We start from the raw sequence: 17,798 nt of genomic DNA, 5'->3' as shown, positions 1-17,798 counted from the left end.
CTCTCTCCCCACCCCACTGACCTAATGAATACATATGTGAGAAGTGTCACTAAGAATGTAAAGTGGCATACCACCGTCGTGTAGGTTGTAAGTGTCACAGATTAAATTAGCAAATCAGTAAATTCTAGATGAACACTTTGCTCTTGACCTAATAGTTTCTTTAACTGGTGGCTGCTCTAATTCCTCTTCAGAGATTACTGAAATATTAAACCAATAGAACAAGTTGGAAATTGGGCTGATGCTTACTCTTTCATGCTCAAAACTAGCTGCCACTTCTTAAAATCTCTAAGATGTGCTAAAAGTACTTAACGAAGATAGTTAAATTAATATACCATTAGGTTCTAAAATGTTTCAGAACATTAGGTTCTGAAATGTAAGGTATGAAATGCAACGTATGAAATGCCAATATTTTGATTACTGAAGGGCATTCACTGTAATTTATACAGCCACACACAAAAGTTCAGGTGGAAACATGACTTTTGTAACTCAAGAATAGTATGTGGTTAGGCATATTAAGGGAAGCAAACTTTATTTAGCTATGTTGATCTATTTAAAGGTAGAAGAAATTATAGTGAGAGAAGCAGAAGTACTTTATTTAGAAAATAAATTTAAAAAGAAAGCTGTTCAATTTCACTCCTAGGTATTATATAAGAGAAATGAAAACACACAACACAAAAACCACACAAACATTCACAGTAGCATTGTTCATAATAGCCAAAAAGAGTAGAAACAATCCAAATGTCCATCAACTGATGAATGGATAAATAAAATGGAGTATTATTCATACACTAGAATATTATTTGGCAATAAAAAAGGTATGAAGTACAAGCATACCTCGTTTTATTGAGCTTTTTTGCTTCATTGTGCTTTGCAGGTAATTGTGTGTTTTACAAATTGATTTAACATGGCAACTCTGTGTGGAGTAAGTCTATCAGCGCCGTTTTTCCAATAGTATTTGCTCACTTCCTATCTCTGTGTCACATTATGGTAGTTCTTGCAAATTTTCAAACTTTTTCATTATTATTATATTTGTTATGGTGATCTGCAATCGGTGATCTTTGATGTTACTATTACAAAAAGATTACGACTCACTGTAGGCCCAGATGGTTAGCATTTTTTTAGCAATAAAATATTTTTAAATTAAGGTATGTACAATTTTTTAGACACGCTATTGCACACTTAAGAGACTACAGTATAGTGTAAACAGAACTTTTACATGCACTGAGAAATCAAAAAATTCACGGGACTCACTGTATTGCAATATTCACTTTACTGCGGTGGCTTGGAACTGAACCCACAGTATCTCCGAGGTATGCCTATACTGATACGTGCTACAACGTGGACGAACCTTAAAAACATTATGCTAAGTGAGAGAAGGCAGACGTAAAAGACCACATATTGTATGATTTCATTTATATGAATGTCCATAATGGGCAAATTATCTACAGAGACAGAAAGTAGATGAGCGGTTGCCTAGGAATAGGGGAGAGAAGGGAATGCAGAGTGACTGCTAAAGGGTTTCTTTTCAGGATGATAAAAATGTTCTAAGATTAATGGTAGTCTTGGTTGCACAATTCTGTGAATATAATCAATTTCATCGAATTGTATACTTTAAATAAGCGAATTACGTAGCATGTGGATTATATCTCAATAACACTGTTAAGTTCCTTCTATCCACCTTGTGTATTTGTTATTGTTATTCTTGTTCATTTCTTAGTTGATAATATACTTTAAATCTTCATTCATTCATAATGAGGACAGCTTTTCATTTTAAGAAAAGAATCATCCTTTTCCTGCTACCTACATAAAATGACAAAACAAGGTTTCAAACTTAACATGACTTCGGATAATGAAAATTAACAGTGTTTCTTATTTAGAGAGCCAGAACAGAGCAGAGAATCTTGCCAAGAACCCGTCCTAATTAAATCCAGAAGCCAACAGGACAGAAATCAGGAGGATGAAGGCTGCGGGGACTGAAGAGCTTTCTCCTAACCGGGGTGGTTCTTTTGCATATATAGAAATAATTAGAATGTCCTCAGCACAGCTGCAATGTATTAAGAGTTGTAAACACACACAAGGTAAGCTTCACCTACACACTCCTAACAGAAATGTAGAGCCAGAGGGCCCCTCTCTTCAACGGTATAATTTGGGAAGTGGCTCAAGGGCCTCTCCCTTAAAACGTCACTCCAGGGGTCTGCCGGGACAGTGCCTGCAATGTCCATCATTGAAGTCAGCCCTGTACCTCCAAATGGTCCTTGTTAAAAAAAAGAAGTATTGCCTCAAGGGACAGCATAGTCAAAGCCTCCTGATCCTTTCACACAAACCCACCTGAGCAACACACCACACGTGCTCCGAGAGCAAGCAACAAACAACAGCAGGCGCCCGGACAAGCACTCAACACTCTTGCAGCTCCTGACTCTTGGATCCTCACTCCTGGTCCTTGCTCTTTTTGGTGACCCCCCCCCCATCCCTCCCCCTCCCCCACCTCCTCTCTGGTATTTCTCCATTATTTTGGTTTTGCTTGCCCCTTAGCCCAGGTTCCACACACAGGCCCTGGGGACTCTACCACACTTAACTCTGCCAAAACTAAATGTTAGGACCCAAAGGAAAAAGTGAAGGCTTGAGTGAACGAGGGAGACACAGAATGGGGATTCTGGGGGCAGAAAGAGGCAAAAAGAAGCATCAGGCACATAGGCCACTGCCTCAGCTGAGCCACAGTGACATCATCAAGGCATGATACATCTTGGGCCGTTCCTGCCGAGAGGAATATTCCAAACGCACTCTGCCCAGTTAACAACTGTGCCCCACTAAGGGAAATTTAGGGTTAATGCCAGTCAACAGCTTGGCCCACATAACCTAAATGCCTAAATGTCAATGCTTCTAGAATAATCAAACATATTTGCGAATTAGAGAGACTGAAACATTTCCTTCCGATGAGATTTGTTTAGAGTAAGTGTACTCTGGTCTGACAAAGCTCGATGTTTGTGACTGTTTATAAAACATTAAAACAAATCTTCCCATTTCTTGGATTTATAGAAACCTTCTCAGGTGAAATCAAAATGTGATTTTATTAACCAAAATTATTAAACAGCTTCTACTTAGAAGCTGAGGTAGATATACAGAGTAGGAAATACCACAAGGCCTTCTGAGGAAATCCAGTCTTTTCAGTCACTGGTCATTTCTGGGAGCAAAGGAGTTTACTTCTGAAGAAAAAACTAGAAAATTCTAAGGGCTCTGTATGCTGGCTTATAAAACTACAAAAGGCTACTCTATGCAAAATGAATTATAGAAATGAGGGAGAAATCAAAACACAAAAATGGTGCACAGCTACACGGATGGGTGGTCTCAGGTCTCCCAGGTACATATGCAAAATGGAACCAGGTGACAACATCTGAGAGACCTGCATTGTTTTCCAAGTTTAGTCATATTTGAATACCTTGCCCCTGCTTTTTTTTTTTGGCCTCACCATGAGGCATGTGGGATCTTAGTTCCCCAACCAGTGATCAAACCCGTACCCCCTGCAATGGAAGCGCCAAGTCTTAACCACTGGACCGCCAGGGAAGTCCCAACTTGTCCTCTTTTTCATTGTTTTAATTAGTGAAAATAAAGGAGAACAAACACCGCATCTTGAAACTATTCATGGCACTTTGAGCCTTCCCGTGAGTGGCCGGAGCAGGGCAGTGGGAGGACGATGGAGAGAGGCAAGCTCTAACCGCAGAAGGTGGACTGGCCATGGTACTGCGCTCAGATTTTATCTCAGGTGGACAGGACAGCTCCGAGCAGGGCAGCGACATGGTACATTTATGTTTTTAGCAGACTGCTGTGTGGCAAATGCTTTCTGGTAGAGCAAAAGCAGTGAGACCAGTGAGAAGAACTGTCCTACCCTGGTGAGAGGTGTTGGCTTAGAGTCCAGGAGTGGTCATGGAAATGAAGTGGACATGGCAAAGTATTGTTTCAGCAATGTTCCTGAGATAAGGCCAACAGGACTTGCTGACAGACTGGAATAGAAAGATGACAAGAAACAAGTGGAGACTCTGGAGATGAAGAGTAATAGAGGCAAGGAAGCAGAGGCTCTATTTAGAGAAGCTCTGCTGTAAAGGGGAGCAGAGATACAAGATGGTAACTGGGAGAATGTGGAGTCAAGTGAGGGAGCTTGTTTCTGTTGGGTGGACGAGAGATATAGCTATTTGTGCATTTAAGATAAAAGATACTACAGTAGATGGGTGGAAATGAGCCAAAAGAGAGAATCAGGAGTCAGGAAGAGAGATACCGGCATCAGTGGCAAGAAGGGAGGAAATTTATTCAACTGACAAACATTTATTGAGCACCTATTAGATATTCTTTGTTCTTAAGAGGTTCACAGTCTAATGCAGGAGAAAGTAATATATATAAACTATTAAGCAGCAAAGCAATATCCAACAGAGGTATATACAAAGTATTAATGTACTATGATGGATAAAGAGTGTTAATGTACTATGACAGATGGGGGGTGGGGAAGAGCAACATACTGACATCAAATAAATGGCCAATTAACTTCTCTGAATTATTATTTTGCGTAAATATTTTTCAAGCAATTGTTCCCAATTCTACTTTTGATAAAATGAAGTCTTCTACTTTTGTGCTTCTAAAGAGCTACACAAGTATAAAAAATGGCATTTATTTAGTACAAGACTGAGGGAACCCAGTTTTAGTTGTCAATTAAAAATTTAAATAATGTTATCAGAGACAATACTTGTCTCTAGTAATTTTTAAAGTTTTACTTACCATTTAAATTTTTTCCCAAGTGCTACAGGAATGAGCTCAGGAATAACTTTTCAACTCTGTAATGTTAAGTAACTAGTGGCAAAGGAGTTTTTACAGAAAACAAGTACCATCATTTTCGGGGCAGCAGGCTCTACATTTGGAAGGACTGCTCCAGGAGCCAGGGTGGGTTCACACAGACCTGTGCCTCTTGTCAGGGTCAGTCACCCCCTGTGTGAGATGAAAACCTGACCCACCCTCTGGGCAATCCTGCTCGGGCCATCCTGCTCTGACCAATCAGGCAAACCAGTCAAGCACAATATATGACATAAGCAAACAGTATTTTATTCCCAAGACTTGTACATATTTTCAAAATGATTCGTTTCAAAAATCAGACATTTGTTTTTGATGCTTCAAGAATACCAACTGGATTAGGTAAAGTTTGCTGTTCTCAAAAACTACAACTTCCGATATCTTAAATCATATAGCAATTCTACAACAAAAACACTTGACCTCTAGAGAACTACAAAGGTTCAAAATCACATATCTAGAATCTCAAAATAAAACAATTTCTGGGTTAGCGGACTTCCCTGGCGGTCCTGTGGTTAAGACTTCACCTTCCAAGGCAGGGGGCGTGGGTTCAATCCCCGGTTGGGGAGCTATGACCCCCACATGCCTTTTAGCCAAAAAAAAACCAAAACAGAAAACAGAAGGAGTATTGTAACAAATTCAATAAAGACTTTAAAAATGGTCCACATCAAAAAAAATCTTAAAAAAATAAAAACAATTTCTGGGTTAACGTTTCCCACTTAGACAAGTTGACTTAAATTTCCTTCTTACTGCACCTACCTGCTGAGCTGCATCTCCATTCACCAAGTGAGGCATCATGGCTACCTCTCCGTTCAGCAATGGTGGCAGTTCCAGAGGGATCTGGTCGGTCATCATCATTGTGACATACATTCATGGAGAATTTCCCTCAACTGGCTTCCTGCAAGAAAATCACCATTTTTTTGAAAAGGACTCAAGACCAAAAAAATTCACCTGTAACAAGTCAGCAATTTAAGTGCACCGTCATGAGGTCAGACGAAACTCAAATTCTTCGAATCACAGTATTGCATTAAAAGGGGTGAAGCAAAACCCAGGAAATAGCCTGAATTAGGAGACCACAAACCTGAGTCTCTAAGCAGCCAAGTGAACACAACCTCTAGTTCCTCAGTTTCATTATTTAGCTATAAATTTTAAAAACTTATGAACAATAGTAAGTCCCCTAACCCCAGGGATCTTCCTCAGAATAAAATGAGGTAACAATTTGAGAGGCTAAAAGTGTCAAACGAACACTGACCATATCATTATCTTTAAGGTAATTACAGAAAATAAGGCCAAAGAGAATGAGCTATAAGAAAAGTTTTCCTCAAAAAAAAAAAAAAAAGCTGTTAACAAAGCACGTAAACAAAGGTTAACTGCCTACACTGCAGTTGTTGCGATTTCTGACCTTGCCATTAAATTGGTAATTAATCATGTTCTAATTATTTCTCTCCCGTCACCTCCTTGAATTGGATTTAACCTGCTGCTTATTTACAGCTTTATCACTACTGAATGTCTTTTGAGTTTTCCTCTACCTGACAGTACCCATGGCACCTTGTACGGAATAAGGCTTAATGGCACATTCCATTGTTTCCACAGAATAAATGATTTTCATACAGGTATTCAAAACAACGCCAAGCCCACTTTCATTCCATAATGGTACTTGCCACCAACATCTAGCTTTTCAATATTACAGCAGGAAACAATGAATTCCTATTCAGAATTATAATGTTCCTTAAGAAGTATTTACGTATCCTTCAATCATGCCTAAAACTTTTTGTCACAAAAATTTTAACAGCATGGACAAAGAAGAATAAACAAACACACAGGCACACTATTTTAAGTCAGTTCAGAAACAAACTGCCATGTGGTAAATTTTTTCTCATTCATAATAAAGTCCCCCAAAATTTCAAATTCAAGAGGATTTGGTAAATGAATCCTTTAATACTCAATATCCAAATCAGGCAAAACAGTGGGGCAAATCCTTTAATCATTATCTCTAATTTGTCTCAGGTGTGACAAATAAAATATTTCTTCTCATTCTTAAAACCTCCATTCTGAATGTTAAATATATCTCCCTCCCCCAAATTCCATCCAAAAGATACTCCTTCCCTGGAAGTATCAAATGATGCATAAAAGCCACCCAAGAGATTATAAACTTTATTTTAAATCGGTAAAATTTTACACTATTCATTATAACCCCATTTGGAGAAACTAATTATTTTAAGCGCCAAACAACAAAGTCTTGATCCAACTAGGGAAGCACATTCTATAATAACAGGTCTTATAATGCAGTGTTAACAGTATCATCATGCTGTTTTATGAGGCAATTACTCAGTTCCTAAGCAAATAAAAGTACAAAACTCAAAGCCCAGTAGTTTATCCTAATGTAGGAAACAGATTCTTCCACAACAGAATTAACCAAGATAACTTCCACTATCATGACATCAACTGTTTGATTTTGAGTAGTACTACTAATGGAGTACTAATGTCCATTTCAGTTTTATTTCAAATATACTTAACCCTACTAGTGCATGAAGAAAGAATGGCTAGTTTTCCTCAGATTGATATTACACAGGCCTATTTCTTAAGTGTAATGTTTTATTTAATGTTTCTTCAACGTGCAGGCTGGATAACCAGGGTACTAATTTACATTAAGGGTCTGAGGATAAAGCATCTGGGAGAAAGCAGCACTCCACACTCACTTCCACCTTTTCCTCACCCCTCCGCAGGGAAAAGCCCCAAGGCACTTGCTGGTAAGGTTATGGAGATTGTGGCTCCATCCTCTCCCCTCTCCTCCGCTAAAGTAGTGAGCACCAAAGCCCTCTCCTGCTGGGGGACAGTCCTGGTCATCTCACAGACAAGCATAAGGATAGAACCTGCTCTTTTTTCATCCTGTGCACGCAGGTACTGGTAGGAGGGCAGAATTGTGATCTAGTATAAAATTTAGGCATTCCTGGCCACCCATCCCTAATACCAAAGAATGTCTCAACTCCCAACATTATGTCTAACACTGACAATTCCAATTTAAGAAACCTTCTGGTTGGCCTCGTAATAAACAATGGGACTTGCTATCATCAAAACACAGCAATCCAGCCCCACTAGCTGGCACTCTTAAGCACAGGTGTCAAGTCCAAACTGGGCAGTTAAACTCCAGGTTCTGCAAGTGTGGGATAAAAGGACAGAGCCCCTCCCCAGTTCCATGAAAGGCTTATAAATCTACGATGAGGGAGGGTGGGAGCCAACAGAGAGCTGCAAAAACCCCCAAAGAAACCAAGTCTACTGGCACAAAGAGATAATTGTACTTGCTTTTGAAAATCGTACAGGCAACTTTGGGCAATGCAGCTATTCGATACAGAGAAAGATGCCTGAATCCTGTATTTCTTTTCTACTGGATGATGGATTATTCACCTCACAGATGTGCAGTGGTTGTTGCAGATTACTGAGAGGGGAAGACGGGGAACTGTGCATAAAAAAATCAACTACTTGTAAAATCAACTCAGCATACAGTGGGACAGTGGGAACATATAAACGCCGTACACTCCTAGTGCCTCAACTCTACCACGCAACAACCGTACCTTTAATCATGGAGAAAAATGGAAGAATAAAATGAAGCCACAGGGCTTCCCTGGTGGCGCAGTGGTTGAGAGTCCACCTGCCGATGCAGGGGACACGGGTTCGTGCCCCGGTCCGAGAAGATCCCACATGCCGCGGAGTGGCTGGGCCCGTGAGCCATGGCCGCTGAGCCTGAGCGTCCGGAGCCTGTGCTCCGCAACGGGAGAGGCCACAACAGTGAGAGGCCTGCGTACCGCAAGAAACAAAGACAAATAAAATGAAGCCACAGGGCCACACTGCTCATAAGCAAAGCTGTTAACCCTCTTTACCGTAGGCCACCAGCTTGCTAAAATCCAAGGCCTACTTTCTAATGCCCCAGAGTTTCACCAAAGGTAAACCAGACTTTATTCTGCCTGCAATACAAGGTAAGAGAGTGATCTAGAAGGGGTGGTTCATGCAGCCAACAATGTTTAAAACCCCCTTTCTACACTCCGTGCACATACACAGGATATGTTCATTTGCCTGGAATTCAAGGGACATGTAGAAAAAGCAATAAGTTACCTCTAGGCAAGATAATGCCCAGCTACTTTAACAAAGCAATTGCCTGCCAACCGGTCCTTAAATTATCATAGAACACCAACAATTTAGTGCCGTGGACTGGGACAAGAGAAAAGGCAGGAGGAAGAATTATAAAAGAATGAAAACTATAGATGCAAAACATAAAACAGGGTACAAAGTAGTATTTACTATGGTTATTACCATATTTTTGGTTATTCCCTGGTGGTGGGGATGGGAGTCGGGTAGCAGGAGGTAATGACTTTTCCAAATACAAATGGAATGTCAAATGTTCAAGTTGTAAATTGGGAAAACCACTCAGCCCTAACCATTGACAGTTGAAGAAGGTTAAGTCAGGCCAAGATACTTGGGAAGGCTTGCCACGCATCAATCATTTAATGGTGACAGCTCCCCCCGAAGTGAGTCTCCTCTATTTTGGCTGATAACCCAGACAAAACTCAACTTAAACACCTTAAGAGGTGCTTAAGCCTCAGCACCACTGTCTTGAGGAGACCTGGAGAATGTGACATGCCTAAGAAAGCTGACCGAACTTGAACTTTTCAAATGGAATTTTAAAAATGAAGCCATGAATGTGGAAGGCTTACTATTCAAACAGTTAACTTTAAGGACCAAAAACTTTATTTGCAATAATTGCAGATGGAAATTATACATTTTCTTACTTCATTATAGGGCAGTCTGACCATAACTTTACTTTTTCTTAGGGATGTAGGGTCATTGTTTACAATACTGTGTTCAGTCACAAGGTGATGTACTAGGGAGTTACTAAGCATTCTGACCTTACATACTCAGAGAAATTCACCCCTACTTTGAGTTCTTATGTTTAAATTCTATGGGGGTTTTTTTCTCTCTCTCTCTTCCTCATTAGGCTGTACCACAAACCACACCTCCTCAAATCTGAGAAACATATCCTAAATTTGCTGTCTTATATCTTCCTTGGGCTGGGAAGCCAGGTTGTTAGTTATACACACATAGAGGAGTGGTCTCTGGGGTCTCAGAAGCTCCCCTCTGTGCCTTGCACCATCCTCCCTGACCACGTGCTGATTATCAGCTCTGAGGGAAGCTGAGTGAGCCAGATGTGTGATCTCTGGATAACTGAGCTGTAACTGTTTTTCTTGTCAGTCAGAAAGTCTCATGAGGAATCACCCTGACAAAACCCTCGTTATCCTGGTCTGGGTTCCTTCTCCCTTGGACAGATGTGTATCTGAGCTGGCCAAAGCTTTCACAGAACTCATGCATTGCATTCAAGGCTCTACCACATCCACACTGTCCTCCTCACACACAACTGAGCTCTTGCAATAAATCCATTCTTTAGACCATTACCGTTTACAAATAAAGAATAAATGTTGTGCAGAACTAATCTGACTAAACCAATAGAAAATAGATGACCTCTACTACAATGCTTTTATCTAATTCTCTGAACTTTTTTTTTTTTTCACATAGATCTCCAAGGTTTCACTCCTATTCTTTTTACTCTTACCCATACTTCTATTTCAAAGAATTCGGTGACAACCACAGGCCCTCACAACCTCTCCCCCTAACCACACATCCTAACACTAAAACCACAAGTGCTTCATGCCCGGCCAGTTCTATTCTTTTGATTGACAGGGAAGGGATGCCACGTGAGCACTTATGGTTAACTTCCCTCTCTCCTGAAAGCAAGTCGTTTGTTACCGTCCTTACCTGCTAGCAAGGCCCAGAACCAAAGAACTTCTAGGCTAATGGCGGCGGCGGCGGGGGGGGGGGGGGGGCAGCTGCATACTCTGATAAAGAGATCCTCACTCTGCTGGTAAGACATTTAATTCTGTCCAAATATGCCCGCAAAGCTTTTACAGAACACCTTATTTTAAAATAATATTGCAAAGGGTCTTCAGTTTTTACATTACTCTAGGCAACTGGGTTATTACTTTTTCCCTTTATTTTGCTTCCCTCACTCCAAGTCCAAAAAGGTTTTCCATGGTATTTTGGCCCCAGCCTATACTAAGAAACACACAGCAAATTTCATAAAAAACCTGATTCTCAGGAGAGAACCACAGATCCATTTCCAAAGGCCAGAGAAAGCAATTATATACTAGGAAGAATTTCTAACTTGAAAAAAACCAAAGCCCTGATCACCGCTGGAGGAGGTTTAAGTCTGTGAACCTGGCCTTCATATTAGTAACAGAATGTCCTGGTCCTCACTCCATAGGCTGATGACCCGAATTTCCTTACATTAATTCAAGATGTGAGTTAGCAGTACAGTACACAAATGGGTTTCAGATGACAAGAGGAAAAGAAACCTAATGGCACCAAAAGGAGCAAAGCATAACCAGCAGCACCAAACGGGGTGGCCCTACTGGGTGAAAAGAGACTGGCTCCCAGAGTCAAGTCTCAGGCCAGCGCCAAGGCGCAGGCTCCCAGGCTCACTTCACCTACACCCTGATGTGGCTTCTGACCTATTCTAAACTATCCCGGGGAAGTGTATAAAAAATAAAAGCTGTATGAGAACCAGTAAGAAGAATGTATGTGTGCCAATTACACCTCAATATAAAAAAAAACAGTACACATCATCAGTTTTGACTTTTTGCTTCCATTCTGCAATTCAAATGCACTTTCAGAAGCGAAATGGGTTCCTTGATGAATGGGAAATGGATGGAAACCCACCAATTAAGACCTATGAGCAATTAGGTAAATAAATAATCTAATAAATAATAATAAAATAATTTTCAGAATTCATATCACTGAAGTTAATTGTGATTCCATAAAGCCTGTATCTTTTCCAATAAATTATACATTAACCAATCACCTTCACATAATCTAAACAGCATGTAAACATTTTGCTTGCTACATGCTTGTTCTGCAGCCTGGGAAAAATATTCTCAGGGGCACATTAGTAAAATCATAGCCTGATTCATACTTCAACAAAAGTTCCTTCTCTACTAAAAGTACTAAATGACTTCCAGTAGTAAGAATCTATTGTGGACCAGGTGTCAGAAAATCATCACAAACATACCAGAGAAATGTTCTAGCCATTTTTTTAAATAGTAATAAGGAAAAGAACTTTTTTTCCTGATTCAACAGAGCAAGAAAAACCCCATTAGTAGTCAAAATGACAATAGGATAAACTTACTGAATCACAAAAAAAAACCGGGGGCTTTGTTTTTCTGTGTTGTGTTTGAGGCAGATGGGTTTGAGAGGTTACCAAGAAATTACTGTATCTCTATTCAAAGAATATAATTATCAGATAGCTAATGTTTTATGAGTGATTACAAGTTTCTTAATGGCTTCCAATGTAAAACCTAAGCCTAACAAAACCTAATTTATTACGACAAACATTTGTGCAGCTGATTTACACTTGTTTATGCCATGACTGTAGTAAAAAGGAAAAATCTTAAAAAGTCAAAATTTGACAGAGAATCACGTAGCACAGAAAAAAGAAAGAAAAACTGCTTTCATGAACTTCCTTCTCATACAGGTGGACGTTATGTACATATGCCCTCAGTCACAAGGACCAACAGCTTCTTAATGTGTCGTCTTCCACTCTAAGTTTTATTAGCAAGATTTAGAAAAACAAAGAGGGAGAGAGGAGGAAGGGAAAGAGAAACGCTGAGAGAGGAAGAGAGAGAAGAAAAAAGTTTTTTAAAAGTTATACACATTTTTAAAACTAACGAGATATCAAAGTATCGTTTGCTATTTTATTTTCTTTATCAGAAAAACCTCTTACCTTCCTGCTCCATTCTGGTTTTGAAAGGTAAACCCCTGATGATATTTCAAGACCTAGAAACTCTCAAAACGGTTCTAGCCTTCGGAGCAAAACTAGAAACAGCTTTCTGATAACTGTGGAAACACCAACAGCATCAATAGAAAGAAAAAAATGATGAAAACAAAATAGAAACACTGCGCAACCTCCTTTACCACTGAAATTGAGAAAAACCTGCTCATCCATCAACACACATCAGACTGTTTTTACTATGTTCCTGCTACCGTGAAAGCAGGACTTTTCTTTCCCTTCTGGTAACACTAAAGCAGTGGCTGTGGCGCTGGCTCTGACCGTGTGGAATTACCATGTGGCCATTTAGGAACCTGATGGGAGGCACTGCCATTGGACAGGAAAAGGCTGCAGGTGGTTTCAGTGCTTCTCTTTGTACCATGTCTCCCGTACACTGTGGGCAACCATGAGGAAAGGTACTTGTACGGGCAAACACTCTCCTTCACTTTTCTGAAAATCAAATTAAATTGTGCCCAAAAAAGGATATGGAGAGAAACTAAAGATATTTATTAGAATTCTTCACAGCCCTTCCACTAAAAACTGTTCAAAGGACCAGTATGTTATGGCAAAAAAGCACTAGAGCAAAGAGACCCCAAGACTGAGTATGGGAAAATATGCGTTCTAATTTGAGGTTTGCCAATAATTAGCTTTAAATTTGGGCAATTAATTTCTTCTTTTACAAAATGACAAGATTATAGATTCACCTTTAAGGTTTCCTTTTGCTCTTAATAGACTATGTTTCAAAACACTATTGCCTACTGTGCTCACTTCATACAGATTAATAAGCAAAAGCTAAAAAGAGAGGTTTACTCAAACTCTAAGAACCTGTTTCTCTTACCTGTATGAGTATAATCTGAGCCTTCTGCATAAGAGAGGAAGAATCTAAGTAAAATGTTGAAAAAGAACGTATTGAGTAAATAGTGATAGTAATCACTGTGTTTTTATGCCAATGAAAGCTAATTTTACAGCTGAGTTCTACACAGCTGTGAAAGAAAGACTCTTGCCATGGCTTGCCACTTGAATGAAAGGAGTGGTGATAACTGTTCATGCAGAAAAACCTCTTGAGACATGAGCAGTACCTGGAGGTATGCACCCAGCTGGTTGGTTGAGGCACAAATAGTCTGGAATTTGTCTTCTTGTCTGACATGGGTTCATTAGTGAAGTTAAATCACAGTTGTCTGAAAAAGTTCCTAACCTTAAAGACACTCGCGCTTTTTGCATCCAATTATAAACACAGGAGAATTAGGTGGCAAAGTTTAAATTCACAGAGAAATCCCGTGAAACTGAGTTAGATTAAAAGCACCGCTGCCACCTCTGCCACAGATTAAATAACAATAAATGATTCAAGCAACAAATAAAAAAAAGAATTGTCTACTGTGCTCCAGAGGCCAAGGAGGGATGCCAAATAGTCTAATGTATAGGCCCTGCCTTTGAGAATACATAAATGCTTTCTTTTTTCTTTTTAATTTGGCAAAGCATAGTCATGTCTGAACTCAAAACTACCATACAGGAAAGGCACTATTTTCTGAGAAGGAAAAAAAAAAAAAACCTACATATCTAAGGATCATATGTAAGCATTGTATGCATCCTGAGGCTACTTTTATCAATGCAATTCTCCGTGAATATACAGAGGCTGGTTGCTTCCACAGCCCCTTAATATACTCCACATCTTTAAGGAAACACAAAAACTTAAAAAAAAAATTCTGTCACTACATATACACAATCCTGAATCCTCTGATCCACATCCACACATGAACAGCTCAGTTCTGAAAATATTAACTAAAAGGGAAAGGGGGCCCAACTACAAAAAACGTTTACCAACCAAAGGCCCATTTGTTTTGTTCATTGTTTTTAAGCGGTGTTTAAAGAAGTTAGCAGATGTAATTAGACATTTTTATTAGAACATCTAGACTCCAGGCACACTCAGCACAGTAAATGTCACATCCCTCTCTCACATCCCAAGGATGACAGTCTAGCATCTAACAAGAAACATTCCAAAGCTATGAGCCCTTATTTTCACACATTTCCAAGCTAACTTTGTCACATATTTTACCCAAAGATGAGAAGAACTGAAAATACTTCTTTTCAATGAGATTCAGAATTGTGTGGTTGTTTGTATCTTTTTCTATAGGATGTTGAAAACAAGTCTAGAAAACTATAGTCCAAGAACAGAAGAGGTCACTCTTAAAACCCTCTGCAGCTCCAGGTCTCGCCACCTCCCCACCAGTCAACCTGCAAGCTGCAAGGGCGGGGCAGATACAGAAAGAGATGAGATGGGAAGTCAGAAGACACGCTCTCCTCTCCATCCCAGCACCAGAAGCTCACTCCTCACCCAGCCCCTGGGCTACTTACTACCACCTGCCTGGAAGCCCCACGGCACTGTGACAGGTCCCACTGCTCGTCAGGGCTGTGACTCAAGGTGGGCCTACACAGGCCCTCTGAGTCTCAGTTTCTTCATCTGTAATGTGGGTGCTTTAACACAACTTCTAGAGTCCCCTCTAATGAAATCCAAAATGTATTTTATTACTCTGCTTTTAGAGATGTATTATGAATTAAATTCACATTTCTGCAACCACTTGGGTACCTAACAGCCACGTGTAACACCCTTTATTGGTGTGTGGGTGGGATGTGTTGCAGACACCCCAACAACTGACCGTTTCTGTGAAAGGATGAAAGAGCCCCAAAGCAAAGAAGGGCATGGCTTGCAGCCCCTGCACACTAATTCTTACCTAGCCTCTCAACCTTCGTATGAAGGAGGCAGTATTCCCCTCTTACCAGGTACTGCAGCTAAGGCTGAGAGAGGTTAAGTGAGGTGCCCATAGAGACTCAGAAAGTGATGGTAAGAGTCAACGCTCTCCAAGTGAGCTGATTATAACATCTAAGAATCTGGCAACAAAACATGGAAGTGGAAGGACTGATGAAAAATTCATAGGTTAGTGAATTTTCAAAATTAGATAAAACAAGCACATAGTACAAAATTCAAAAGATAACTTTCGAAGACATCCAATCAAACTACATTTCTCTCCTATCCAGTCCCCAGTTCCCCATACACAAAGGCAACAACTGTGAGTTTTGGGTGTATCTTCACCAAGATGCAGATTTAATGATTTTTTAAAAACACTTTTCAAAGTAGCTTAAGGAAGGTTAAACAAATCCACTGTACTATCATGTAGTCCAGATGGTTAAAAATTATGGAGAAAAAGAAACCAAACTATAAACTACTAAAGTTACACCCTCTGTGGTGATTTTCAAAGAGATATGCCATGATTAAACACAAAAGTAAAATTCCTTCACAAAGGAGGGCAGCTTAGCAAGTCATCGATGAGGAGAGTGTTAGAACAAGGTATCTGGTACAAAGGGTTTCAAGGTTCTATTTATTTTCAATATCTCAAGAGGACTAAGCTGAAAGGAATCTTCTAAAATAGCATCAAACAACAGGACATGAACAGAGATAATCATCCATTCTTTTAACAAATATTTATTGAGCATCCACTATGTACCAGGGACTGGACTAGAATTCTAGGATTCTAGAAATAAAGGCATGATGTTAAATAGCATTACACTGAAATGTTATATTCGATTAACCCAAATCCACGTTGGATACTTCTGACAAAACCGAAGTCAACAGACCTCCTTGCTCTATGAAACCTTTCATCTGAGATAAGCTTCAATGTCTAAACTTGGTTTCCCAGCTGTGGCATCTTTCCTACTCTTAAGAGTGTGCCAGAAGATGAATTTGTCTTCAAAACATGCCACCTGCCTCAACCTTCATTTCTGATTAGCCAGGAGGATACTAAAATTGTTTCTTTAATCAGCTCATATAGAATTCAATCATGTTTATTTAACAAACTCAGTTTTGTTGAACTGAATAGATGTTATAAAACACTCATTACAAGGAAGAGCTCTGAAGCTGTTACTTCAGCCTGGTAGAAGCATCACGGATGTTTTATCCAATTTATACTTAAATATGTATTTCAAAGATTTCTAACATTTTATTACTAATTTTAGATGTTGGTTCAAATATTTCTTCCTCCCCTATGTGGGGGAGGGTAGAGAAATCAATGAGAATAGTATAGGACACACTGAAAATCAGTTTACAAACATGTTTTTAAAACAAACTATTTCTTAAAGAGTCATTGCAACTGATGACATTCTCATAAGCAGCTCTGTATTTCACCTAATATGACTAAACACAAAGCAAATACCAGGTGTTCCTTAGAACTTACAAGGTACTGAAACAGAAAATTCACATGAAATGACACTTATAAAGAAACAAATTAGCAGGTGCAAAGACACACTGTGTAAGGGAACATCTATTTACTATATCAGATTTTAGCCCATCACAACAAAATTTTAGCATGAGCAACCACTTTCCTAATTCAGACTAATATTTTTGAAAACACAAAAATGTGGAATTCTTCAGAAAAAACATTTTCTTTCTTTTACTGGGGAAAAAAACAAAACAAAACTGTCCTGTACCATAGAGCATCAAAGAGATTCAATACATGAAATGACAACTGGTGTATACATACGTATATGCAAACAGACGAATCTAAATGTTTGAAAGCATGATGCTTGCCTATATTCTAAACACTCCCTGTGAATAATGACGACATCATTAATTACACTAATATAATTTGTTAAGAAAATGTAAAGGGGCTGCATTCGTTTATTTAATAAATACTCACTTAGGTTCTGCTCTGTGTAAGACACTCTTTTGTTCTAAAATCATTCAAATTCTAAATTTAAGGAGTCCACTAATAGGCTTTAAAATCTTTCCAGAAAAATAATTTTAAATTTCAACTCTGCTACAAAATGCATGTTCTCCAATTCAATTTTCATATTTCTCCTCATGTGAAAGCATGAAAGACACAAGATACTTTTCAGTTAACATTACTGAAGAACTCAGAAGCGTAAGATTGAAAAAGACAAATAACATTTTAGGATTATTAATAGTTATGACCTCACGAACCCCATTAAAAGAATCTCAGGAACACCCAAGGGTCCCCCATACCACACTTTGACAACCACTGCTCCACGCCAAGCACCTTAGATGTAAAAATATAAGGAAAATTTAAACTCACTTTCTAGTAGACAA

The 17,798-nt window shown here is 39.3% G+C and overlaps 1 protein-coding gene across 1 annotated transcript in view; it reads right to left on the bottom strand.

The window, feature by feature from the left end:
• Nucleotides 1–17,798, bottom strand: part of FNDC3B (fibronectin type III domain containing 3B) — a 358,693-nt gene that overhangs the window by 286,411 nt on the left and 54,484 nt on the right. The window contains 1 exon segment of the mRNA XM_032630063.1: nucleotides 5,590–5,728. Coding sequence (XP_032485954.1) covers nucleotides 5,590–5,700 — 111 coding nt within the window. The 5' untranslated portion in view covers nucleotides 5,701–5,728.

Source organism: Phocoena sinus, chromosome 4 (assembly GCF_008692025.1).
Source record: "Phocoena sinus isolate mPhoSin1 chromosome 4, mPhoSin1.pri, whole genome shotgun sequence".
Lineage (NCBI taxonomy): Eukaryota > Metazoa > Chordata > Mammalia > Artiodactyla > Phocoenidae > Phocoena > Phocoena sinus.
This window is presented reverse-complemented; position numbering and strand designations above follow the sequence as displayed.